The sequence below is a fragment of the Schistocerca americana genome, chromosome 1 (genome assembly GCF_021461395.2).
Source record: "Schistocerca americana isolate TAMUIC-IGC-003095 chromosome 1, iqSchAmer2.1, whole genome shotgun sequence".
NCBI classification, from domain to species: Eukaryota; Metazoa; Arthropoda; class Insecta; order Orthoptera; family Acrididae; genus Schistocerca; species Schistocerca americana.
Window position 1 is genome coordinate 823,186,230 of NC_060119.1, and position 27,999 is coordinate 823,214,228.

Below are 27,999 nucleotides of genomic sequence, written 5' to 3' on the forward strand. Positions count from 1 at the left end.
GATTCCTGCTGCTGTCGCATGGCCAAAATCATGCTACAATAATTTGAGGGGGAGCATGATAGTGGTGTCATATTGTATGGTCCATAGCCAATGCTAATTTTTTGGGGAAGCCATTTTTCTACTTTGTGAGGCTTTTGTTGCAGCACAAGCCTACAAGACATTAACTTTCAACATTTCAAATATGACTACAGATGGCGTAGTTAACGTCATAAAATGAAATGCATTTGAGAGTGCCGGTCGTCTGCAAACCTATTCACCTGTGGTGTATTTCATCTTTCACAAATTGTCAATAAAAGAACTGAAGTCTTAATGTTGTAACATTCAGATTTGATACTTTGTTACAATATGTTGTAGCATTCGACACGTATTGGATTTGAGGTGCAATCAGTAGAGGTGAAACTGTCACACTTTGCGTCGGCGGACAATGCCTACTACCTCGCCTTCAGCAGTCGCGTCGGTGCCGATCCAGGCCGTGGAGGGGATGGTTGTGCGCGCCCCTACCGGCCGCCTGTAGGCAACACGCAGAGCGCGCGCAGCGGCTGGCGGTTCCGGACCTGCGACGCTGCTGCAACAGGATGCTGCCTCCGAACTATCTCGCGGCCGCCGTGGCGTCTGTGCTTATCGTACTCGAGCCGCCGTCGTCACAGGCGAAATCTCTTGCCACTGGTGAGTGAGTCGCATTAAAAACTTATATTTATGTCTTCTTACCAGTGCCTGAATGCTAAATTACAGTTTTCCATGCATTACTATAGTATGAAAAATATTCATTGTCTCTTTGGAAACTAGCAAGTTAAATTCACGACTGGTAAGTTTGACGTACGTTAAGAAGCACGTGTTTCAATTTCGTTGATTACGAGAAATTAGAAATCATTTGTTAAGTTGCCTTTTTCATCAAAAATGAAGGATTAAGATATAGCAATGAAGCATTTTTTTGATTAATGCATGATTAAAGTCATTAAATAGATTTCACTGTGATGGAAAAATCTGCTAAGCCTTTCACTGTGGAATATAAATACTACTTATTCTCTGTAGATTACCATGTCGAGCTACCTGTGCTTTCCACATTAACCATAGTAGATGTGGAAGCCATAATGCATTTAAGTGCTTGGATATCAATAGATGATCAGTTACAAATAATCAACAACACTGCTGTTAAGATATCAAGTACTATAAGCCGTTGAAGAGACTTTCCTTACGGGGGGACTGGGGAAAGGGGGGGGGGGGGGGAGAGGATAGGATGACATTGCAATGTCTATTATGTTCATAAGCCAGTTGTTATAGCAACTGTTGATTTATTGCATTATATGAATCTAGGGACTATCTGGCATAATCTGCAGTAAATGTGATGAAATATTCTTCGTACTTCAAATGAGAACTTTACAACAAAACTGCAGTTTAATTTTCTACATTGAAGTATTTATAATCAACGTAATCTTTGTCTGTGGACAGCTAATAGATATGTTAAATTTCTTTTTAACAACTGACGTCTAGGTTGAACGACCAGCAATTATCCCATTATAAATATAAATAAAGCCATATTGTTATTTCTCAGTAAGTTATGAGTATGTCTTTTTATAACTACAACTATAAACTGTTAACAACAGTCGAATGGAAAGACATTTCATAAAATTCTAAAGATTCAGTGCGTTTCAAGCATGATTCGTGTTTTTAAGATACTTTTACCTATCTGGGAGATAAGACGATTGGCTCACATTATATGGATTCAGTAATTTGCTATTGAAACCCTTTATACTTTCTGCTGTCCTCTTCTCTCCCTCTTCTTTTTTATGTCGTGTGTCACTTTCATGATTTGACAGTCATTATGTTGTTTTAATCTTGTCACCAGAAATATTTTCAGCAGCCATAGTTGTTAGTTAAACCTAAGTGTGGAAAGTCGTGTGTGCCATCTATCTGTGAAATGAGTTGACTTTGGTTCCGTGTTTCTTCGTGTTATAACATTGCGTAATCTGTTTGCATCGTGTGTCGCACCTCATGCGGCAGAGATTGGGAACTAGTTCGGTAATTACTTAAACGAGGGTGAGAAACACTATGAAAGCACACTCGGGATGACCCGTGGCTAGACAAAGAGTCGTTATTTCGTCGCAAGCGTTCGAAGCGGGTCGGCTCACTTCAGTGCGAGTGAGCCCGCTAGGTGTTGAACTACACCTTTAGGTATTTCGTTGATTTCATTTGGTGGACAAAATATAAGTAAGTCGTGTGATGACGCAAATGAGCTGTAGAGCAGCTGTCGAATGCAGCGGGGCATAAGAACATTGTGAAGCAATGAAAAAAATAATTAATTCACTGCCCTACAGAGAGATGCGGCAGTTCGCAATGTGGAATTCGTGTGATGTACAAGCGCCTGACCGGTTACAAATGAGAGCCTTAAGCGCCCTTTGGAATCCTGCAAAGGTAAAGCCTCTGGCACAAGGACCGCGTCCACGGATGTTGAGCGTGCCGCGTTTCTGGCATCATAGTGTGGAGAAAGTATGATCGGGAGTCTTTCCGAACGTGCAGAGAAACGTCTAGCATCACAGATATTATTGAACGTACGTTTGAACGTCGATCAGTGAGATGGAACAACGTCACCTGTGTCACATGAACGCCATCTCTCTGCAGTACAGCGTCCGGAGACGTCATATTGGCTTTCAGTTGAAGGCCCGTATGTATGTATGTCACCAGCCAAACCCGATTTTAGGATGAACTAGTTTCGCCTAGGTCAAACTCATTCATCCTTTTGACGATAGGATAAACAGTTCAGCCTAGGTCGAATCGGTTTATCCTAGTTAGAGTTTACATGCTTTAGGATGAACTGGTACATCCTAATCAGAACTAGTTTCAATTAATTTGTATCTTATATAAGCTTTTCAAAGTAAATTGAATAAAGCAATAGATACAAAATAGTCAATATGATTCATTAAAGTTATTTAATAGCTAATCAGTAAATTCACATCTATCACTAGATCAACTTTCATATATCCATCCACAAAAATCACCTTATCTGCAATTTGCTTATTTACTTATTTTTGCAAGGTTTACTTTGGTTGCACTTAGAATTACAGAGTACTTGTTTTTCTTACAACTTCATTTGTTTGTTATATAGTTTTTCATGCAAGTGCGTTTCACGAAGCCTTGTCCTGATACAACAGAATGTTTTGTGGCTGCAGTCCTTAAAGATATTTTAATATCTCCCACATCTAAAAATTTCTGAATGCAGACGTCGAAATCAGTTCTAGAAAAATAAAAAAGAAATTAAAATAAATATTTTTAATATTTTATTACAAATAGTTATGGAAATTTTAATAAAATTATACCTGCAATAATGTTTTTGAAGTACGCCATGTTTGTTGCCAGCTTTGTACAGGTCCTCATCAGTGTTTTGAAGTATTACTCCAATTAGATTTCGAAGGTCACCTCTGCCTTTATCTACATCAGGAATCGGTATGGTTCAGTTGTCTCCAATGTCAGCTGGTGGATGAGAGGAAGCTTTCATTCTTTTAGCTTGGTTTCTTAAATTTTCTGTCGGAATTTTTCTAGCATTTTGAATGTCGTTTGTGTCAATTTTCACAATGTTATCATCATCACTATATCACTGTCTTCGTACTGTTCAGTATTGCTGTCATCTTCGATTGCCTTCTTTAGGTCATCTTCATCCTGAATATCATTTATGATTTCTTGAGGCAACGAGGAAGTGGAAAGTCCTACTGTAGTTTCGATTCCGAATAACGCATTGTGAGGTGATTGTTTTATGCCAGAGTGGTATGTTCGATTTTTCATGAATTGGCCATTCCTTAATCCTTTCGACCACTCCGTCGAATTGTTGTCCTTTAACCAAGAACTTATCGTATTTTCCATGTCCTGATTGGCACGTTCAACAGAGCCCTGACTTCGGCTGTGCCTTGGTTTTCCATGCACAATTTTCAGTTCTGACCAAAGCTTTGCGAGTTCACTTATAACATTATTGACAAATTCTCTGCCATTATCAGATCGAAGAATGCACGGCGCCCCTACAGATAGGAATATGTCATTCAAATGATAAGCCACTTCTTCAGCCCTCTTTGATGTTAACGCATGAAGGAGAACAAATTTTGTGAAATAGTCTTGGTAAACTAGAATGAAATTTAAATTCCCGTCTGGTTGTGTTTGGAAATCAATCAAATCGACTTGCCATCTGCTATTCATTTCCGAATGGAGAACTGGCTTTGAAACTAGCCTTCTTTCCTTTTTTGTCTCCTTTTGTTGACAAACATCACACATTTATAAATAGAGGCATATCATTTCCTTTGCGATATTGGCATATTTTTTTGATGTATCGGCTAACATCCTATCGCGACCACCACGACCCACAACTACATGAGCTGCGTCAATCACATCATAAAGTTCATCAGCTGGAACAAAGTATTTTATGTTCCCTTCACACCGTGCAATTAGTTTTTTCACTTCACCAATTTTCAAAACAGCAAATCGTTTCAGTATTCTTTTTTGTAATGATATTCTTTTCTCCAACTTTTCCGCGTCTTCTACTTGTTTAATAAAATCTGCATATTCGTCTACTGATAACCCGTTTGTTTTCACTCTGCGAAATTTCTTCCAGAAACTTTTCTCTCCATAGCTTTTGATTGACTTGTCTACTACACGAAGGCTCATCCATGATGGAACGCTTCACAATAATTATGCTAGGATTATAATAAAATCATTTAAACGCAACCAGCAACTTAACACGCGCACTCGGCGATGCAAAATAACGTTCAAAACAAAGAACAGTGCGAGCGAAGAGCGGTTGAGAGGTGCGAGGGGCAAGTCAGAGATGATTCGGGGATTCCCCGTTCGTACAGGCAGCGACATGCGTTCCAACTAGGCAAGTTTAGTTCAGACTAGGACGTACCAGTTTATCCTAAAGCATGCAAATTCTAGCAAGGATAATCTGATTCGACCTAGGCTAAACTGTTTTATCCTATCGGTAACAAGGATTCTACTGTTGAATAAGAAAAGTGATCAAGTAAGATTGGCAAAAGAATTTTTTTAATAAGTGAGAATGATGAAATAATTTTTATCTTATATGCAAAACTACTGTAAATTTGTATCGCAGTTTTTGTAATGGAACTTGTATAAACCCATGTCCTTATTGAGTGGACGTGGTACTTTCCTTTTTGCCTTATAATATGGCTATGGATATTGAAGTTCTTATTTACGTGTATTACAGACAGAATAACATGACTAGCATATGGACAAGGGAACCAACGTGCCTTTTAACAAAGATAAAGTAGGACTTTACGCCCCTCCATTTCGTACACAGTTTGATGTGCGACAGCCGACAACTGCCGCTGGAGCGCGCTGCGATCGCCTATACCATGTTGAGAACACGTACCGTATGCACAAGTCGCATCGTTTCTCAGCGTTCAGCAGCACGTTGAACTCGGCACACTCAACGTTCAAGTTAGAAGGCACTGTCCTAGTACCAGTGGCTTAAGACTGAACTCTTTTTCCACAGGTGATATCACAACACGTTTGAATACTATTCCTAACAGAGAAGAGTACATAGGAGACCGACTAACACCGGTATAGGGCTGGCTTCTGAACTGGAACAGTATTTTCGTAATTGACATATTTTGGCGTGAAAGGTTGTGTGCTAAATGAGATACAGGCAGAGAACGGAGGGAGTATCTAGGAGCAACATTAGCTGGGGAAGACGTGACGAACGTTCCTGAAGCCGCGCAGCAATTGACCTACCTATAGGCCACCGTCCCAGGGGTTTACTCTGAAGTCCATATACTGAGATGAAGTACTTGTAGATGTCGCCAGGATCAACTGCAACGGACAGAATGCTGCGCACGACGCGGAATGACGTCGGATACCTCGGAATGTAATCGCAGTAGAGGTGCTACAAAACAGCGTGACATTCAATTTTTCGGTGTCTGGCAGCCATAACAACACTAAACACAATAACAACGTCTAAGCAGCCGTAGAACGATAACCAAGCCCTCTTCATGCTGTACAAAGAAACACCATTCCACGCGAATACCTGAGATCATCACACCGCAAAAGTTCGAAGGTTCAAATGGCTCCAAGCACTATGGGACTTAACATCTGAGGTCATCAGTCCCCTAGACTTAGAAGTACTTAAACCTAACTAACCGAAGGACATCACACACATCCATGCCCGAGGCTGGATTCGAACCCGCGACCGCAGCAGCAGCGCGGTTCCGGGCTGAAGCGCCTAGAACCGCTCGGCCACAGAAACCGTCAAGGTCGAATGACTACTTGAAAGTAGAAGCTCTACAATCGGAACATTTCATACTTCAGGAGGTCGCATCGGTAAAATATTTTTTACGAAAACAGGAAGCCTGTGGATGAACAACATTTCGAGAGAGGTCTGGCGTCTAAATTCATGTGATCATGCCCGCTATTCCAGAGAGCCTACTACAACTCTTCAATGCTTCCAATATCTTAACTCCACGCTACTATGAATCGTTTACATTACCTACGCGGAAGGTATGTTTCAATGCTATAAACGAAACGTCATCAGCACTTAGTGATCTTTTAAAACCCTTTTCGGTGAACTGACTGGCTTTTATTTTACCCTTCTGAATTACAACTGAGGATCAAAAACGACACATCGGTACATCGAATGTAACCATCATGCGATAAATATTATTAACATCTCACTACAGCAGAAGTTCAAAAGTTGGTGTTGTATCAAAAAACTGTTTCGAATTACTTACGAGAAGGCGCATAAAGAGCGTGCCTGTATTCACTCCAGACTACCGAAATTGTGCACTTGTTGACGTACCGCCTTCAGGTACTTGGAAATAACGGAGACAATGGCGGTTGTTCTAGTCTTACGGATTATGGCCATGGCGCTATTCCTCTGGGACTATACAATAGCCAGCGCAGAATATAAGTACTCCAAACTCCTATTGTATCGGACAAAAGATGGACGGAGAGATTCTCGGTCTTGTGCTTCAATAAGCTCACAGTTCTCGGTACGGCTATTTCTCGCTGTTTCACGGAACACCAATTCATTCAGGTATGTGCCAACAACGCTAACCTCTAAGAGAGGAAGTCGACTTCAGATAGCACAAAGAGAGAAATATCATTTTACCTTGGGATCATGATTAAAAATAATTGTTATATTTTTTAATGGAAACACTTCCATTGGCGAGTTCCGTGTGGAAATTTTTATTTAGTTAAAATTGTAAGAACGTGAGAATGTGACTCCGGTAATATATACTGCAATGACACATTCTGTTAATGCATTGTTTTTCTTTGTGTCATAGCACGCGCACAACTAGCTACAGAGAATTACACTTTCCACAGCGATTTATTAGTATGCGCACCTAACGATGTCCCGGAGGGTACTTCTAGTACGACTAACTGTACCCAAGTTCCACGTTCCACTCGCATGTGGGGTGTAGGCATAATGATTGACAGTAAATCACCTGTATTAGTTTTAATTTCTTGGATTTTCTCGCCTTGGTCATTTCGTGAGGTGTATGTGGGGGGAAGTAATATGTTTTTCTACTCTTCCAGGTAAGTGCTCACCCAAAATTTCAATAGTTAACCTCTCCATAATGCACGACCTCTATCTTATAACGTCTACACTGGAGTTTGTTAAGTGCCTCATCGTGTTGACAACATCTTTTACTTCAGTCAGGGTTGATGTTATGAAACGTTTGAAACGTAGAAATGTTTTCTAAAATGCGATATTTAAAGATACTCTACTTAAAATATGGATACCCCTCACTCCACACACACGCATACAAGTACACGCGCCCGCGCAAGCGCGCGCGCGCGCGCACACACACACACACACACACACACACACACACACACACACACACACACACAGAAACGTACCCATTGTATAGCCGTAGACTTGCTAAGAATTTATGGTATTTTGTAACTAAAGGAGGTGAATGATTTTTGTAACTGAATACAAAAGCAGAGACAAGAATTATCATACCATGACGTGTCATTTGGAATAGAGGTATAATTCATAGGACTACTAAGTGTGCCTGAGGCTTCACAAGAAAAAAAAAAAAAAAAGAAACTGATAGTTTGAATCAGGATCGTCGGCGTAGTCTGTTACGAGAAGATTATTAGTTTAAGTCAGTTAGCTGTCGTCATACTCTGGTATGTGATAGTTTTCATATCAGGCCGTTCTAAAAACCAATAAACAATATTTTAAGGTTCTTCACAGGACAACATTAAACATTTTCGGAACATCGCGGGGCACGTCATGTAATGAATTTATTTAGTTCCCTACTGCAATATCATTTGTTCTCTGAAGATAGCTGATCCGTCTATGAAATGAGTACCAAATCGCCGTCCCAAAAAGACATGATAACCGATGTGGAATTTTCAGGCCAACACATTAAGTATTGGAAATGTCATATTTTCTTCGTTAACAATTGCAACAAGAAGCCATTTACAATTTACAGGTCAGTTGTGTATCTAATTTTCGAAATGTACATCTTCTACAGAGTGTGGTGCTCCGTGGCAAAGTAAACTCGTGTCATTCGTGTCGACCAAATTTTGGTCTCTTTGTTTCCCTAGGTCCCTTGAGTCAAATTCGTGGATGGATGCGTTGGCTGAATCACTGTCGAGTTAAGTATCTATGCTATCCCAGTCTGGAAATTGGTTACTATTCACACAATTAGCTTTCTGTAAATTTCCTAGCAGTAAACTGAATGTAGAAACACCCTCTAAGGTAGAGTAGTTTAGTCGTTTACATAGATCATCGGCACGACGTATCGATAAAAGTTGAGACTAGTCAATGTGTTAGTTTCTTAATGTAACTGATATTTACACGTGTGCGATGATGCTATCTGACTATAGTTGCTTATAGAACAAGTATTATATGCAGACCTGTGATCACTCTGGTCAGCCATCAGTGTCAATCTACAGGCAGCCTAATTATGTGGCACTTATACTGGTACGTGCATGGTTGTAAGGAACTGATATTTCATTTCATGTGGGCAGCTAGACCATGAAAGGAGCTTTCCTGAGTTGCCCACATGCTACGACGAAACTGACCGTTAATCCGAAGCATAAAGTTGTGGTGTGAACCCAATATAAGGTCCACTACGTATGTTATAGACAGTGGTTCTCTATTGGGTACAAGGCAGCTGAGCTACTTGGGCGACGAACGGCCGGTTTAGCAGCCAATGTAGTCTGCACTACACATTTTGTGGTAGAATGGCATTTTGGCCTAAATATATTGGCGTTGCTGTTGACGCAAAGGGCCATGCGTCATTTGGAGAATAAGTGACTAGAAGAGGGCCATAACTAGTAGCGACTAAGCCAACGAGTTGCTCCTTCCACCCACTGGAGCAGATTGATGTTCTTTTAAAGTAACTATATGACTGAGACTGAAGCATGATTTCCTTACTGGGAATTGGGATCCGCCACTGTAGAATGCTTGTGATGTACGAGCATTTCAACACCACGTTATAGAAGAGTGCTTCTACTTCACACATTTTATTTACATTTTTATGTATTTTTTACTCGTCTCATTTATGAATTATTACCTGTTTTATTATTTTTATCATATTTTCACAAATGTTCAATCAGTCACTGCGTATTAAATGAGATATGGTGGTGATGACACTGCTGCGCATCCGTTAACTTAATAACAACACCAGTCTCTATATAAGCTGAGGTGACAAAAGTCATGTGATACCTCCTATTAACCGGCGTAGTGCAATAACTTGACGTGGCACTGGCTCACCAAGTCGTTGGAAGACCCTTACAGAAATACTGAGCCATGCTGCCTCAACAGCCGTCCGTAATAGCTAAAGTGCTACCAGTGCAAGATTTTGTTCACGAACTGACTTTTCGATTATGTCAATAAACATTCAGCGGGATTAATGCTGGGTAAAAAAAAGTTCAAATGTGTGTGAAATCTTGTGGGACTTAACTGCTAAGGTCATCAGTCTCTAAGCTTACTCACTACTTAACCTAAATTATCCTTATGAAGAACACACACACCCGTGCCCGAGGGAGGACTCGAACCTCCGCTGGGACCAGCCGCACAGTCCATGACTACAGCGCCCTAGACCGTAATGCTGGGTGAACTGGAAGGTCAAATCATTCGGTAGAACTGTCCAGAATGTTCTTCAAACAAATCGTGAACAATTGTGGCCCAGTGACATATCTCAATGTCATTCATAAAAATTCCATCGATGTTTGGGACGTCCACGAATGATTGCAAATGTTCTCCACGTAGCCGAGGATAACCATTTTCAGTCAGTGACGCGTTCAGCTGGGCCAGAGGGCCTTGTCCATTTCGTGTAAACGCAGCAAACACCATTAGGGACCAGCTTGCACAGTGCCTTGTTGACAACTTCGGGCCATGGCTTTGTGTGGTCTGCGCCACACCCCAATCGTATCATCGACTCCTACCAACTGAAATCGGGACTCATCTGACCAGGTTATGATTCTCCAGTCGTTTGGGATACAGACCATATGGTCACGAGCCCAGGAGAGGCGCTGCGGGCGATGTCGTGCTGTTAGCAAAGGCACTCGCGTCGGTCGTCTGCTACCATAGCCCATTAGTACCACATATTGGCGGACTGTTCTATCGAATGCATTTGTCGTACGTCCCACATCGATTTCTGCGGTTATTTCAAGCAATGTTGCTAGTATGTTAGTACTGACAGCTCTAAGCAAACGGCGCTGTTCTCGGTCGTTAAATGAAGGCCGTCGACCATTGCGTTGACTGTAATGAGATGTAACGGCTGAAATTTGGCATTCTCGGCAAGCTTTTAACACTGTGTATCACGAAATACTGGATTCCCTAACTACAACCGAAATGGAATGGCCAATGTCTGTAACTCCAACTCCTATTCCGCGTTCCAAGTTTGTTAATTCCTGTCGTGCGGTCGTAATCACATCGGAGACCTTTTCACACGAACCACCTGAGTCCATATACTACCGTCACTATCCCATGACTTTTGTCAGCTCAATGTATTCGTGGTTGGAAGGATGTGTGTAAAACTGCACATACTACTTTCGAAGATTTGGTTCTGTTGCAATCATAGGATTTTTACTGTTGCAATATCCTAGACAATGGATATGGAAAAGAAATCCGACTCTCAGATATTCGATTTCTGCATTGAATATGTCCTCCTCATTAGTCGTTTGTTAGGCCAAATCGCGGTGATTCTACACTCCTGGAAATTGAAATAAGAACACCGTGAATTCATTGTCCCAGGAAGGGGAAACTTTATTGACACATTCCTGGGGTCAGATACATCACATGATCACACTGACAGAACCACAGGCACATAGACACAGGCAACAGGGCATGCACAATGTCGGCACTAGTACAGTGTACATCCACCTTTCGCAGCAATGCAGGATGCTATTCTCCCATGGAGACGATCGTAGAGATGCTGGATGTAGTCCTGTGGAATGGCTTGCCATGCCATTTCCACCTGGCGCCTCAGTTGGACCAGCGTTCGTGCTGGACGTGCAGACCCTCGTGAGACGACGCTTCATCCAGTCCCAAATATGCTCGATGGGGGACAGATCCGGTGATCTTGCTGGCCAGGGTAGTTGACTTACACCTTCTAGAGCACGTTGGGTGGCACGGGATACATGCGGACGTGCATTGTCCTGTTGGAACAGCATGTTCCCTTGCCGGTCTAGGAATGGTAGAACGATGGGTTCGATGACGGTTTGGATGTACCGTGCACTATTCAGTGTCCCCTCGACGATCACCAGTGGTGTACGGCCAGTGTAGGAGATCGCTCCCCACACCATGATGCCGGGTGTTGGCCATGTGTGCCTCGGTCGTATGCAGTCCTGATTGTGGCGCTCACCTGCACGGTGCCAAACACGCATACGACCATCATTGGCACCAAGGCAGAAGCGACTCTCATCGCTGAAGACGACACGTCTCCATTCGTCCCTCCATTCACGCCTGTCGCGACACCACTGGAGGCGGGCTGCACGATGTTGGGGCATGAGCGGAAGACGGCCTAACGGTGTGCGGGACCGTAGCCCAGCTTCATGGAGACGGTTGCGAATGGTCCTCGCCGATACCCCAGGAGCAACAGTGTCCCTAATTTGCTGGGAAGTGGCGGTGCGGTCCCCTACGGCACTGCGTAGGATCCTACGGTCTTGGCGTGCATCCGTGCGTCGCTGCGGTCCGGTCCCAGGTCGACGGGCACGTGCACCTTCCGCCGACCACTGGCGACAACATCGATGTACTGTGGAGACCTCACGCCCCACGTGTTGAGCAATTCGGCGGTACGTCCACCCGGCCTCCCGCATGCCCACTATACGCCCTCGCTCAAAGTCCGTCAACTGCACATACGGTTCACGTCCACGCTGTCGCGGCATGCTACCAGTGTTAAAGACTGCGATGGAGCTCCGTATGCCACGGCAAACTGGCTGACACTGACGGCGGCGGTGCACAAATGCTGCGCAGCTAGCGCCATTCGACGGCCAACACCGCGGTTCCTGGTGTGTCCGCTGTGCCGTGCGTGTGATCATTGCTTGTACAGCCCTCTCGCAGTGTCCGGAGCAAGTATGGTGGGTCTGACACACCGGTGTCAATGTGTTCTTTTTTCCATTTCCAGGAGTGTAAATGTAACCTTCGGATGGTTGGGAGATTACTTTGCTTGAGTTCGTGTTGCCCAGTTTTAGATGGTAACATGTATATCTAGGAAAAATAATTTTGTAGTAAAATGTTGATGTACGTCATTGTTTTCCTCTAAGCGTGCTATTGGATATACCGAATCCGGTCTAGGAAGTAAAAGAGATTTAAAGAACAGATATTTTTACTTTTCATTCTCATTTAATTTAACTGCATTATTTTGCACCTGTAAATACATTTCTGCAAAACACAAGAGTTTCTACACTCTTTCTCATGCATAGCTAATTATAATGAAGATTAAAGAAGGTAATGGCTGTTCATTACTATAACCACCAACATCATTGTTAATATTATTTTCAACGTTAGAGAATAACTAAGGCTACACAGTTATCGTGCGTAAGGCCTTTCGGGTTACACATTTCCAGTTGCAACATCAGTCTTGATTTTAAAGGATCGAACCATACATGAAACCGCTGAGTGTCGTGTATAGATTCACCTTACCTTTCGGAACAGGGTATCGTGCATATGCACAATGTAGGCCATATGTAGAACAAATTAAGAAGTACTAACGACGTTTCTATGCTTCTAGTCATGTGTGCTGCTTTCTGATTTCGTATTCTGCAGCAAGGTAATTCTAAGGCATCACGTGACAACAATTTATACCGCAACCAAGACTCGCATGCCGCATCACAGTGGATTAGTTCTGTTTCCATTTGATATTACAGTAAATTTTTGGAAATAGCATCTCACAGGAAGAACGATCAAAATAAATTCAGACGTTGAAGATATGTAGAACACTGTACCAAAAATAAATGATTTACATTTCAGACGCCTGGATTGTCTGTGGGCTCAACAACTCTCTTTTGATCTTGTGTGACTGAAAAGATGATTGAGAAACACCAAATAAGTGGAAACGGAAAATAAGTGCTGGTTCCACTACGTAGTATAAGTGTGTGAATACGCGGTGAAATAATTGTTTCCTTGGGAAAGCGTTCTCACATTGCAACACATTTACTTTTGCTTTGAAGGGTTACTCCACTCTTCAGCAGTTTTCTTGTATTCCCATTCGCCAGCATTCACGATCATTGCAGTCTTCCACTTTCAGTCATATGTTCCTCATCATTTCAATTATTCCCTCTCTCCATGTTATTCCCGGCCGTCCGCGCTTCTTCATTCCCGGCACCGTCGTCCTTGCTTCCTTCGCAATACATATGACGTTGGTTTTTTGTTGCTAGGTGGGATCGCTTCAGGTCAACTTTGTTTTTTTTTTTTAATGCCATCTCAATTCACTGCATTTACTGGTTGTTCCACATCCATTATCTCCCTATTTCCTCATTTCTTCTCCCCTCTGTTCTAGTTAGCCTGGCTGCCCTCTTTATTCCATACATCTCTACTGCTTGTACTATACTTCTTTGCGCTTCCCCAGGGTCAATCCTTCTGTATCGTATATTAGTATTCATTCGACTACTGTTTGTAGAATCATCTCCTTTGATTGTTTTGATATTATTCAACTCCACAGAACTCTATTTAGCATCGTACTTGCTCCTCTTTCTAGATGGATTCTGCTTTCCACATCTCCTTCACAACTTCCAGAGGTGTAGATAATAGATCTTGTTTAAACTGCTATACTGCTTTAACAGTTCCTTGCGACGGTCCGATAGCCTTCCATCTTCTCCCACTACTAGGTATTCCGTTTTCCTCATATTTAATCTAAGCAAGCCTCGTTTAAATGCTTCATTTAACTTCTGTATCATGAACTTGACATCCTACCTACTTTATACTACCAATACTTGATCATCGGAAAATAATGATAGATGGTTCCATTGCTGATAAAGGAATTCTCTTATATCCGCAAGATTGATTCCACTGCTCCAGTATATACTGCATATATAGGGTGAGTCACTAACTATTGTCACCATGAATAACTCCGAAAGTACGATAGGAGCTGAAAAGTTTGTGGGACAAAAGTTGCATGGGACAACGGAGGACATAATATGACGTTGGTTTTTTGTTGCTAGGTGGGCTCGCTTCAGAGATATAAAGGTCAACTTTGTTTTTTTAAACGAGATGCTATCATCTGTAGCTTGTCTTGTGACAGCGGCTATCGAGATGAATCCAATGATGTGTAACAGTAAAGTCTTTGAAGGTCAAGGAAGGTCACAAAGGTGGCATGAACATCCATTTACAGAAGATGTTCGAAGTGGTGACCATTGGTATCAATGCAGTGCTGCAATCTCCTTGTCATGGATTGAGTGGTATTCCTTATCACACTGTCACTTATCGAAGCACATGCTATGACAATTCTCTCTCGCATATCTTCACGTGTAGTTGGAACGTCTTTATAAACAATGTCTTTTACGAATCCCCACAAGAAAAAATCCAGAGGCTTCAAGTCTGGCGAACGAGCCGGGCACGACACATCCTCTCCGCGTCCGAACCAACTATTTGGGAATTGTCTCTGCGACTCATTTCTAGCCATCAGCCAAAAATGTGCCGGACACCCATCGTGTTGATACCACAATCTGTTCCTTGCTCCTACAGGTATTTCTTCCAATAACAGACCTAATGTTCCTAGCAAGAATGTGGTGTACTTCCTACCATTAAGATTTCCTTCAATGAAATAGGGGCGTACTGTCCTCCAGAATCCCACACCATACATTCACCGACCACGCCTTTTGGTGTGCAACTTGCCGCAACCAACTTGGATTTTCAGTTGCCCAATAATGCATGTTACGCAAATTAACATTTCCATCGTTCGTGAATGCAGCCTCGTCAGTAAATCAAATCAAATTAATAAATGTGTCATAGCTCTGAATCTGAAGTTGAGCCCATTGGCTGAATTCAATGCTATGCATACAATCTGTACCAGTTAACTCTTGGTGGCAACTGATATGATGAGGATGATATTTATGGCGATGCAGAACACGAACAACACTACTCTCCCTAATGCCATATTCCCTCGTGATTTGACGCGAACTGACACAAGGATCTCGAACCACAGTGGCAAGAGTACCAATTTCCGATTCCTCGTTAGTGACTTTCCTTTTCCGGTTATGTTTCCGATGCGTTAAAGATACAGTTGTTCTCAATTTATCACACACATATTTAAATGGAGGACGTGTAGGGTGAGTATCTTTCAGCGTATAAGTCCTTAGCTCTCACTGAATTTCGTTGGCATTCTCCGTAAATGGGAAGCATAACGACTTGTTCTTCGAAGGAATACATCATTCACATCCGCTTGATTCGACGATACTAGTCTTACGTTTCCCATTAGTGTTGTATTGAGAAACAGTCAAATGGTGTTTACATGTCAATGGCACGTTACATGGACACGCCATATTCGGCCAATATTTACTACATGCACGATACACGAGAGACAATTGTCAGAACATGTGCTTCGATAAGTGGCGAAGTGATAAGGAATACCACTCAATCAATGATAAGAAGATTCCAGCACTGCATTGATACCAATGGTCATCACTTCTGTATATGGACGTTCATGCCACCTTTTTAACTTCGTTGACCGTGAAAGACGTCACTGTTACACGTCACTGGATTCGTCTCGATAGCCGCTGTCAGAAAATAAGTACAAAACTATAACATCCTCTTTAAAAGCCAAAGTTGACCTTCATATTTCTGACACGACCCCACCTAGCAACAAGAAACCAACGTCATATTGTGGCCCCCGTTGCCCCACACAACATGTGTCCCACAAACTCCTCAGCTACTATCATGTTTTTGTCGTTATTCTAGGTGGCAATAGTTAGTGACTCACCCTCTCTCTCTCTCTCTCTCTCTCTCTCTATATATATATATATATATATATATATGAATAGGGTCAGCGACCTACAGCACCCCTGTCTAAGCCATATTGGTGTCTGGAATGGTTAAGTCAGCTTTCTCCCTACTTTAACTACTGTGTATCATTGGTAGTATACCCTCCAAATAAGGGGTACTTGCTGTGCTTCTACACCTATATACTCTGTCGCTTCCCATAGTGCGTTAATGCGTACAGATTTATACGCTTTTTCTAAATCCGCCTTACTTATTAGTCAAAGGCTAAAATTATGATCCATAAAAGAACGTTCAATCCTAAAACCTACCTGGCCTTCTCGCATCTTTCCCTCCATCTCTTTCTTCAACTAGTAAGCACTTTGCATTTCTTCTTCTCCTTCTCCCCTTCCCCCCTTCCCAATCTGAGTTAATGGTGTATATAAAATTCTCACCATTTGAGGGGGCTCATGTTTCCAAAATTCTATCACAACTCCTCCCAGTCTACCTGCCTACCCGTGTATTACCTTTTTCAGCACCTATTTTACTTCTTCCTCTTATATAGGTTCTACATTACCAAACATGCTGCTTCTGTTGAAGATTTTTTTTCATCCAGTCTCTTCATATTTCTACCACAATTTCTTCACAGTGATTTTTAAACTGTCCAGTACATCTACACTCCTGGAAATGGAAAAAAGAACACATTGACACCGGTGTGTCAGACCCACCATACTTGCTCCGGACACTGCGAGAGGGCTGTACAAGCACGGCACAGCGGACACACCAGGAACCGCGGTGTTGGCCGTCGAATGGCGCTAGCTGCGCAGCATTTGTGCACCGCCGCCGTCAGTGTCAGCCAGTTTGCCGTGGCATACGGAGCTCCATCGCAGTCTTTAACACTGGTAGCATGCCGCGACAGCGTGGACGTGAACCGTATGTGAAGTTGACGGACTTTGAGCGAGGGCGTATAGTGGGCATGCGGGAGGCCGGGTGAACGTACCGCCGAATTGCTCAACACGTGGGGCGTGAGGTCTCCACAGTACATCGATGTTGTCGCCAGTGGTCGGCGGAAGGTGCACGTGCCCGTCGACCTGGGACCGGACCGCAGCGACGCACGGATGCACGCCAAGACCGTAGGATCCTACGCAGTGCCGTAGGGGACCACACCGCCACTTCCCAGCAAATTAGGGACACTATTGCTCCTGGGGTATCGGCGAGGACCATTCGCAACCGTCTCCATGAAGCTGGGCTACGGTCCCGCACACCGTTAGGCCGTCTTCCGCTCACGCCCCAACATCGTGCAGCCCGCCTCCAGTGGTGTCGCGACAGGCGTGAATGGAGGGACGAATGGAGACGTGTCGTCTTCAGCGATGAGAGTCGCTTCTGCCTTGGTGCCAATGATGGTCGTATGCGTGTTTGGCGCCGTGCAGGTGAGCGCCACAATCAGGACTGCATACGACCGAGGCACACATGGCCAACACCCGGCATCATGGTGTGGGGAGCGATCTCCTACACTGGCCGTACACCACTGGTGATCGTCGAGGGGACACTGAATAGTGCACGGTACATCCAAACCGTCATCGAACCCATCGTTTTACCATTCCTAGACCGGCAAGGGAACTTGCTGTTCCAACAGGACAATGCACGTCCGCATGTATCCCGTGCCACCCAACGTGCTCTAGAAGGTGTAAGTCAACTACCCTGGCCAGAAAGATCTCCGGATCTGTCCCCCATTGAGCATGTTTGGGACTGGATGAAGCGTCGTCTCACGCGGTCTGCACGTCCAGCACGAACGCTGGTCCAACTGAGGCGCCAGGTGGAAATGGCATGGCAAGCCGTTCCACAGAACTACATCCAGCATCTCTACGATCGTCTCCATGGGAGAATAGCAGCCCGCATTGCTGCGAAAGGTGGATATAAACTGTACTAGTGCCGACATTGTGCATGCTCTGTTGCCTGTGGCTATGTGCCTGTGGTTCTGTCAGTGTGATCATGTGATGTATCTGACCCCAGGAATGTGTCAATAAAGTTTCCCCTTCCTAGGACAATGAATTCACGGTGTTCTTATTTCAATTTCCAGGAGTGTAGAATGTTTTGTGGGTGCGGTACTGCTAAACATTATCTTCTTCATCATGCTCCATGCCTCCGCTAACTCCTGTATCTAAACGAATGTTCTTTTTTCCCCATAGGCTTTCCCATGCCTCTTCCTTAAACTTTGTTGTGAATATTTTAGCCCTCTTTTTATATGGCTTGTGTCCATTCCAATTTCCTTCACTCCCAGAACTAAACGATATTTAATTTGGTTTCTTCTTTTCCTCAACTACCTCAAACAATTCCGTGGTTGTCCATTCAGTTCTTGCCCTTTCCATTCCTAAAGCTTCCTCTGCTGCTTCCTTAATCGAATGTTCCAGAAAATTGTATAGTTCACAGGCACACCAGTCATCCTCCGAATGGCCGGCCGTTGTGGCCGAAAAAAAAAGCGGTTCTAGGCTCTTCAGTCCGGAACCACTCTGTTGTTACGGTCGCAGGTTCGAATCCTGCCTCGGGCGTGGATGTAAAAACTTAATGGACGAACTTCTCACATATTCTTCTTGTAGGAGGTGTATAATATATTTTGAATTCTCTATAGTTTAGTTTCCAACATTATCCTCCTCGTTTTGTTTTATCTTGGTTCCGATTGGGAAACCAGTTTTTGAAGTAATTATGCAACGATCGAAGTTACAATCTGTTCCTCATTTTTTCTTGCGTCTTGTACCTTAATCCATCTCTGTCTTTGTACTATTACCTAATCCTACAATACATTTTAGGTTTGTTGAGGGATGTGCCCATTTATATTAATGAATTTCTTTGTCTGGAGCTGATCATCCGTAACAGTATGCTGCTGAATCCCACAGAAGTTAATCAGCCTCTCAATTATCATTCTCGACATCCTCATCCTCTCACATGGTCCTGCAGCGTCATTATTCCAACATAGTATTCGTATACGACAATAATGCCTCTGTGAAAGCGTAAATGGAAAAAGGCTACACGCAGCGACTAGCGTCTGCTGAACCATAGAATGTGACCGAAGCACTGGATGAAAGTAACTTTGTTTGAATGGCTCCAAAAAAGAAAGAATATCTCGGCTTACTTTGTCGGCTAGGCGCTATAGCACAGTTACTTGTGTTTAGCGTTTTCAGAAGAACGCCGTTTCGACCTACCCTACATTGATGACTGAATACGTGTTAGACCCTATCGCAAACTGGTAGCTTGATTTGTTTAAGTAACACTGAAGAAAAATTTTAAGTGTGACGATTTGGATCGCCGTTAGATGCAACACAGGGAAACCGATGAGCGGTATGTAGGCCAGGGAGCGCTAGATATTAGCGATCTTTCAGGCACTCTGCATGTCAAACTGCTTCAGAAGAATTCGCCGTCGTGTATGGCACGGAACGTGTGAGGATTCTTTGGTAACAATACTTCCCTTGTTGCTTCCGTAACGATAGAACATGGTTGTTACGTCTCCTATAAAGACCGTAAATACTACTTATTCCATCATTTTTATTTCATTATCCTCTCAGCTGTGTTTATGGTTCTACTGAATAAAAGCTGTTGATTTTTTATCTGTAAGGTTTCATTTTCAGGAACAAGGCTGCGGGAATGGATGTACTTCCGTAACGAACATGAGGAAGCTTCTCATTCAGTTACCCGTGTGTCAGTATGGGAATTAATAGGTTTCATTTCCTCCGTAAAGTACCTCTCTGGCCTATAGATTCGCCTAAATTGTTGCCTACTGAACATGTCTAAGTTATGATTAGTCGGCTATTAATTTACAATGAAGTCATTGTTGATGCTTTGTAGATGTGTACGCAATTTGTGTGGAAGAAGGGTTCCTAGAAAAAATATTAAGGTACTTCTCGAATTTTGCAATCTCTAACTCGAGCATTTGTGCTTTCTGCATCACCTTGAATTGAACGAGTCTAAGGTAGTATACACATTTCTAATCTGAATAATTTTGTGCTGTTATACAGCTAATATGTGATATAAACGTAATTTATGTCAACTGGAAGTTTCTTGGTTGCAATCTTCGCAAACGTTACATAACTTTTGCACCAAACAGTTTCGTTACTTGTGGCTTATAGTGCTTTGACTGGTAACATCTTAGAGTGTGGATGAACAGGAGAAACTCCTACGAATGTCGGTTTTTATTTCATCTACTTGCATCAATGGTGTTGATTTACAGTGTAGTTATAAATCAATACACTGATGGAAACGTGTTAGTTATGGCCGAACAGAGGGATGTTGACGCAATAACAGAAAGTACTGCACAAAAACTCGGCTGATTAGCATCGCCTGTGCAAGTCAATCATTTTAGTTTACTAATTGAATGTTTTCCGGCCATTTTTACAACTTTATTTTAATATGTGTAAGTATATCAACAGTAATTTCTTAAAATGGTACTATTTACAAACTGATGGGTTTCAGGCAGTGACTGGTGGAAAGATAATTGTTTCGCCCCATCGGAGCTATGTGACGCTTACGAGCAACAGAGGATGGATGGTTTGCTGGGTCCTCCAGGAATAAATACAGACCGGAAGCCATGGAAGGGCCAGAACACGATGCAGTACGAGTGCCACAGCGTTTATGGACCGAAAAGAAGGGCCTGCCTGCTGGCCTCTTCAGGTGCTCCAAGGGAAGAAGTATGTCCTCATCAGTTTTCTCAGGTGACCAGCCTACTGGGTGAATATGTTGCAGGTTTATGTTGAATGTATATAAATATTGGAGATACCTAAAGTTTCAGAGTGTTTTCTGTATGAGAATGCATGTAGTATCCTCTTATTGTAAAATCTTTCGTATTTTGTTCTCTAATATACACTGGCGTGACAAAAGTCTTACGATCCAGATATACTCATATGCAGATGGTGGTAGTGTAGTGTACACAAAGTATAAAAGGGCAGTGCGTTGACAGAGCTGTCATTTGAACTCAGGTGACTCACGTGAAAGGTTTCCGACGTGATTATGGGCGCATGAAGGGAATTACCAGACTTCGAGCTCGGAACGATGGACTTAACTTCTGAGGTCATCAGTACCCTAGACCTTAGAACTGCTTAAACCTAACTAACCTAAGGACATCACACACATCCATGCCCAAGGCAGGATTCGAACCTGCTACCGTAGCGGTCACGCGGTTCCAGACTGAAGCGCCTAGAACCGCTCGGCCACACCGGCCGGCTCGGAACGATAGTTGGGACTAGACGTATGGGAAATTCCATCTCGGAAACCGTTAAGGAAGTCAAGATTGCGACATCCACAGTGTCAAGAGTTTGCCGAGAATACCAAATTTCAGGCATTACCTCTCACCACAGTAAACGCAGAGTCTCAAAAATGGTTGAAATGGCTCTGAGCACTATGGGACTCAACATCTTAGGTCATAAGTCCCCTAGAACTTAGAACTACTTAAACCTAACTAACCTAAGGACATCACACACACCCATGCCCGAGGCAGGATTCGAACCTGCGACCGTAGCAGTCCCGCGGTTCCGGACTGCAGCGCCAGAACCGCACGGCCACCGCGGCCGGCAAAACGCAGAGTCTGCAGCGTTCATTTAACTATGGAGAGCAGTGGCGTATCCGTAGAGTTGTCAGTACTAACAGACAAACAACAATGCCTGGAATAACAACAGAAATCAATGTGCGGGGAAATCTTGTGTTAATGGGCTATGGCAACAGACGACCGATGCGGATGCCTTTGCTAACAGCACGACATCGCATTCAGTGCCTCTCTCTGGGCTCGTGACAATATCAGTTGGACCCTAGGCTACTGGAAAACAGTGACCCAGTCAAATGTGGGCCGATTCAAGTGTGGTGGAGACCCACTAAAACATGGAGCAAAGCTTTCATCAAGGCATTGTGGAAGCTGGTGGTGACTTCATAATGGTGTGGGCTGAGTTTACATGGAATGGATTGGTTCCTCTCGTCCTACTGAATCAGTCATTAACTGGAAATGGTTATGAATCTTTCTGGCAGATTAAAACTGTGTGCCGGACCGAGACTAGAACTCGGGCCCTTTACCTTTCGCTGGCAATCGCTCTACCAACTGAGCTACCCAAGCACGACTCACGCAGGAGAGCTTCTGTGAAGTTTGGAAGGTAGGAGACGAGATACTGGCAGAAGTAAAGCTGTGAGGACGGGGCGTGAGTCGTGCACACAGTTTTAATCTGCCAGGAAGTTTCATATCTGCGCACACTCCGCTGCAGAGTGAACATCTCATTCTGGAAATGGTTATGTTCGGCTACTTGGAAACCATCTGCAGCCATTCACGCTCTTCGTGTTACCAAACAACAATGGAATTTGTATGGGTGGCAGTGCACCATGTCACCGGGCCACAGTTGTTCGTGATTGGTTTGTATAACATTCGGTACAATTCGAGAGAATGATTTGGCCACCCAGATCGTTCGACATTAATTCCATCGAGTATTTATGGGACGTAATCGAGAAGTCAGTTCGTGCACAAAATCCTGCACCGGCAACACGTTCGTAATTATGGACGGCTGTAGAGGCAGTATGGCTCAATATTTCTGTATGGGACTTCCAACGACTTGTTGACTCATTACCACATCGAGATACTGCACTACGCTGGAAAAAAGGGGGTCTGACACGATATTAGGGGGTATCACATAACTTTTGCCACCTCGGATATGTTTCCGTGAGTGTAGCATAACTGGAAATATAATGTCTAATTGATTTTGTACAGTACGAATATGTTTCATGCTGCAGTTTTTTCAGTTTGATGAGCACTAATTTCATAGTATTCACGAACGAGTGAACTAATTTCACTACCTGTAGGATGTGAATTAGGCACTGACTTCTTTAAAAACTTATCATTCTGGAGAAGATAATGGCGTAAATCACACCAGGAAACTGTGGTACCATTATCTGTGATGAATTAAATGTTCTCGGAAGTATCACCTTCCAGCTTCTAAAATAGTCATCCTTTAGTAGACCAATCAAATTAGATTCACTACTCTCGGTTCAATTTAAGGGACAGAAAACCTCTTAAGAAACAAAATTTGATTAACAATGGAACAAGAACTGCAGAACAGTTGACAGTTTCGAGATGGATCAATATGAAACGTAAAAATAAATTATTTATTACAATAAGGATAAAATAGTACTTTCGAAATGAATTTTCTGACGACACTGCTATAAAACGTAGAAATAAATGAGCTACAGCCTTTACTACAGTAACACATACATATAATGTTGAGCCTGGAAGCTGTGGTAACTTGAATGAGATTTTGACTCTGCGGCGGAGTGTGCGCTGATATGAAACTTCCTGGCAGATTAAAACTGTGTGCCGGAGCGCTACTCGAATTCGGGACCTTTGCCTTTCGCAGGCAAGTGCTCTACCAACTGAGCTACCCAAGCACGACTCACGCCCCGTCCTCAAGGCTTTACTTCTGCCAGTATCTCGTCTCCTACCTTCCAAACTTTACAGAAGCTCTTCTGCGAACCTTGCAGAACTAGCACTCCTGAAAGAAAGGATATTGCGGAGACATGGCTTAGCCACAGCCTGGGGGATGTTTCCGGAATGAGTTTGGAAGGTAGGAGACGAGATACTGGCAGAAGTAAAGCTGTGAGGACGGGGCGTGAGTCGTGCGTGGTAACTTGATTTCTTCAATACCGTGTGTCTCAATGGCCCTATAATAGAATTTGTATAATTTGTACTTATCGATGTCGTATTGATTGTGTAAGATGTGCGAATGATTTCAGTTCCAAACGAAGGAAGAAGGAAAAAGAACGCTATAATGGAATGAAGATGTACCTTTAATGTAACCTTTTCGCTGAAAACGGGCTTCATTTCCAATCACCGGAGGACTATAAAACCGAAAAAGAAACCCAAAAACATAGACGCAAAAGAAAGAATACTAGTGTACTTGATGTACATAATACATTCGTGTGGAGGTGGTATTCCTGGGAATAAGATACTTAGAAACAGGTAAAACAAATGACAGGATTGGTTTGCAGGGAAAGAAACCATTGTCTAGGGATTTCTTGTAGTATGATGTAGAATGATGGGAATGAAAAGTGTTACACAACAAACACCAAGACAGAACCCTCGCAAACTGATCTTTCAATATTTTCATCATTGTGGGATATGTTGCTTAAAGTTCGTCCTTTTGTGCATTTGTTTGCTGTATTTTCAGTAAGGAAAAAAGGCATTCTCATAGAAGAAGAATGGTGTGAGTACGTGATAGCTATAGGGTGTGTCCAAAACTACTCTAAGGTTTCATATGCAGACTGCAACTAACGACATTAGTGTAGCTTGTCGCCATCTTTATGCTTTTGACGTGGTCGAACCACTGCGATCAGGGATACGGCAGCATCATACGACAGATCGCACAGACAGTTAGCTATCTGCAGTGCAGCGACTGCAGAGCGATTGATAATGAAATGGACAGAAGACAACAGCGTGGCAAAACGTGCAGACATGGGTGCATCATCCAGAAGGACTACTCCACTAGAAGATCGTAGATCTATCGACTGAATTAAATGGACGACAAAAAATGAAATACGGGATGAGATTATTGGAATTAAAGTAATTTTAATAAAATACTCTAGATCGCATGTAAGTTGTATATACCGCGAAGGAAAAAAATCGGAACACCAAAAAATAATTTATGTAGAGCAATGAAATTTCGAGAATACATTTGTCTAAGTAATACACTTACGTCATAAACATCACAAGATCACAGTTTAAGGTAAGCACGAGGTAAGCCACTGCAAATATGAAACGCTAGTACATTAATAATCGGTGTAACCGTCAGAGTGTTGAATGAAAATACGCAAACGTGAATGCATTGTGATGTACGGGTGCCAGATACCGGTTTGTGTAAGAAGTTCCATGCCTGTGGCACTTACAGGGGCGGTTAATGCTTTTTGTGGATGGCTCTGGGGTTGTCCGATGATGCCCCGTATGGGCCCGACTGGTGACTAATGTGTTGGTCGAGCAGGCCAAGGCAACACTTCGACTCTCTATAGAGCATGTTGGGTCATAACAGCGGTATCTGCGAGAGTGTTATCCTATAGGAAAACACCACGAGGAATAGAATGAACGCTTTCACGACCGGATGTCATTGCTGCTGGTAAACCTTACAGGGTATAAGGTCGTGGTCCACGAGAGTGTTCCTGGAAATCGCACCCTGACCATAACTCCAGGTTTAGGTCTGGTGCGTCTAGTACGCACATAGGTTGGTTACAGGCTCTCAACTGGCCTCCTTCTAACGAACACACGGCCATCACCGGCACCGAGACAGAACTGGCTTTCATCAGACAACACAACAGACATCCACTCTCCCTTCAGTAAGCTCTCGCTTGACACCATAGAAGTCTGAGATGGCGGCAGTTTGGGATCAATGGAATGCACGCTACAGGGTGTCTGGCTCGGAGCTCTCCTTCAAATAACCGATTTGTTACGGTTCTTTGTGTATCTGTTTTGCCAAATGCTGCTCAGATTTCTGCTGGAGATGCAATACAATGCGACAGAACCATATGCCGAACACAAGAGTCTTCCCTCTCGGTAATGCCAAGTGGCCGTCTGGAGCCGAGTCTTCTTGCGACTATACATTCTCCTGACCACCGTTGCCATTAATCAGGTACATTGCGTAAATTCCTGTAAAGTCTTTCTGCAGTATCACAGAAGGAACACCCCCGTCTTGTACCCTATTACACGACCTCGTTCAAACTGAGTGATGTGCTGACAGTGGCGTCTCTGTCGCCTCATGTCTCAAAGTTAACTAACGCTCACGACTTTACAGCGTGTATTTAAAGCAAACCTCAGTTGCATCCCCAAGGTGGCGCTACTAGCTCCACTTGTATACGATTGGCGTGAAATCTGAACACACTTCCCAATATTAATTTATCTCGCACAATTCCTTCTTGGTGTCTCGATTTTTTCCGTTGTGTATTTAGTTTGACGATAGGCTTCTGTCTTTTATAACGCCATCATCAGATCATTTTTTACTCTGTGAAGAAGAGTATTACATATCGTATGTTATTTGGGAATAACATAAAATAAATATATGTTGTAGCCTTGATGTCAGCCGGAGGCGTGGAGGAGGCTGCTCTGGAACCGTGTGCAACACTAGTGGGTCGAGCTCTGTCGCTTGTGGTTTTATAGCGGAAGCTCTGCCCGCGGCCTCCTACACCACGCCACCAATAGCCTGTCGTAGAGGACCATTACTGTAATCTGCGAGAGCTGTTTGTAAACGTATGTTACGAGGTGCATTCAAGTTCTAAGGCCTCCGATTTTTTTTCTCCGGACTGGAAAGAGATAGAAACATGCGCATTGTTTTAAAATGAGGCCACGTTCATTGTCAATACGTCCCAGAGATGGCAGCACTGTACGGCAGATGGAATTTTACCGCCAGCGGCGAGAATGAGAACTGTTTTAAATACTTAAAATGGCGACGTTTTCCTTATTTGAACAGCGTGCAATCATTCGTTTTCTGAATTTGCGTGGTGTGAAACCAATTGAAATTCATCGACAGTTGAAGGAGACATGTGGTGATGGAGTTATGGATGTGTCTAAAGTGCGTTTGTGGGTGCGACAGTTTAATGAAGGCAGAACATCGTGTGACAACAAACCGAAACAACATCGGGCTCGCACAAGCCGGTCTGACGACATGATCGAGAAAGTGGAGAGAATTGTTTTGGGGGATCGCCGAATGACTGTTGAACAGATCGCCTCCACAGTTGGCATTTCTGTGGGTTCTGTGGACACAATCCTGCATGGCGACCTGAAAATGCGAAAAGTGTCATCCAGGTGGGTGCCACGAATGCTGACGGATGACCACATGGCTGCCCGTGTGGCATGTTGCCAAGCAATGTTGACGCGCAACGACAGCATGAATGGGACTTTCTTTTCGTCGGTTGTGACGATGGATGAGACGTGGATGCCATTTTTCAATCCAGAAACAAAGCGCCAGTCAGCTCAATGGAAACACACAGATTCACCGCCACCAAAAAAATTTCGGGTAACCGCCAGTGCTGAAAAAATGATGGTGTCCATGTTCTGGAACAACGAGGGCGTAATCCTTACCCATTGAGTTCCAAAGGTCACTACTGTAACAGGTGAATCCTACGAAAATGTTTTGAAGAACAAATTCCTTCCTGCACTGCAACAAAAACGTCCGGGAAGGGCTGCGCGTGTGCTGTTTCACCAAGACAACGCACCCGCACATCGAGCTAACGTTACGCAACAGTTTCTTCGTGATAACAACTTTGAAGTGATTCCTCATGCTCCCTACTCACCTGACCTGGCTCTTAGTGACTTTTGGCTTTTTCCAACAATGAAAGACACTCTCCGTGGCCGCACATTCAGCAACCGTGCTGCTATTGCCTCAGCGATTTTCCAGTGGTCAAAACAGACTCCTAATGAAGCCTTCGCTGCTGCCATGGAATCATGGCGTCAGCGTTGTGAAAAATGTGTACGTCTGCAGGGCGATTACGTCGAGAAGTAACGCCAGTTTAATCGATTTCGGGTGAGTAGTTAATTAGAAAAAAAATATGAGGCCTTAGAACTTGAATGCACCTCGTTTCGTAAGTTTAATTCATACAAAAAACAATTAGGGGTGTTATGAATG

The 27,999-nt window shown here is 43.4% G+C and overlaps 1 protein-coding gene across 1 annotated transcript in view; it reads left to right on the forward strand.

Moving 5' to 3' along the window:
- The first annotated feature begins 547 nt into the window (after positions 1-547).
- The window catches only part of LOC124546369 (fibulin-1-like), a 57,193-nt gene continuing 29,741 nt past the window's right edge, over positions 548-27,999 (forward strand). The window contains exons 1-2 of the mRNA XM_047125033.1: positions 548-666; positions 20,840-21,078. Coding sequence (XP_046980989.1) covers positions 576-666; positions 20,840-21,078 — 330 coding nt within the window. The 5' untranslated portion in view covers positions 548-575. The remainder of the gene's footprint in view (positions 667-20,839; positions 21,079-27,999) is intronic.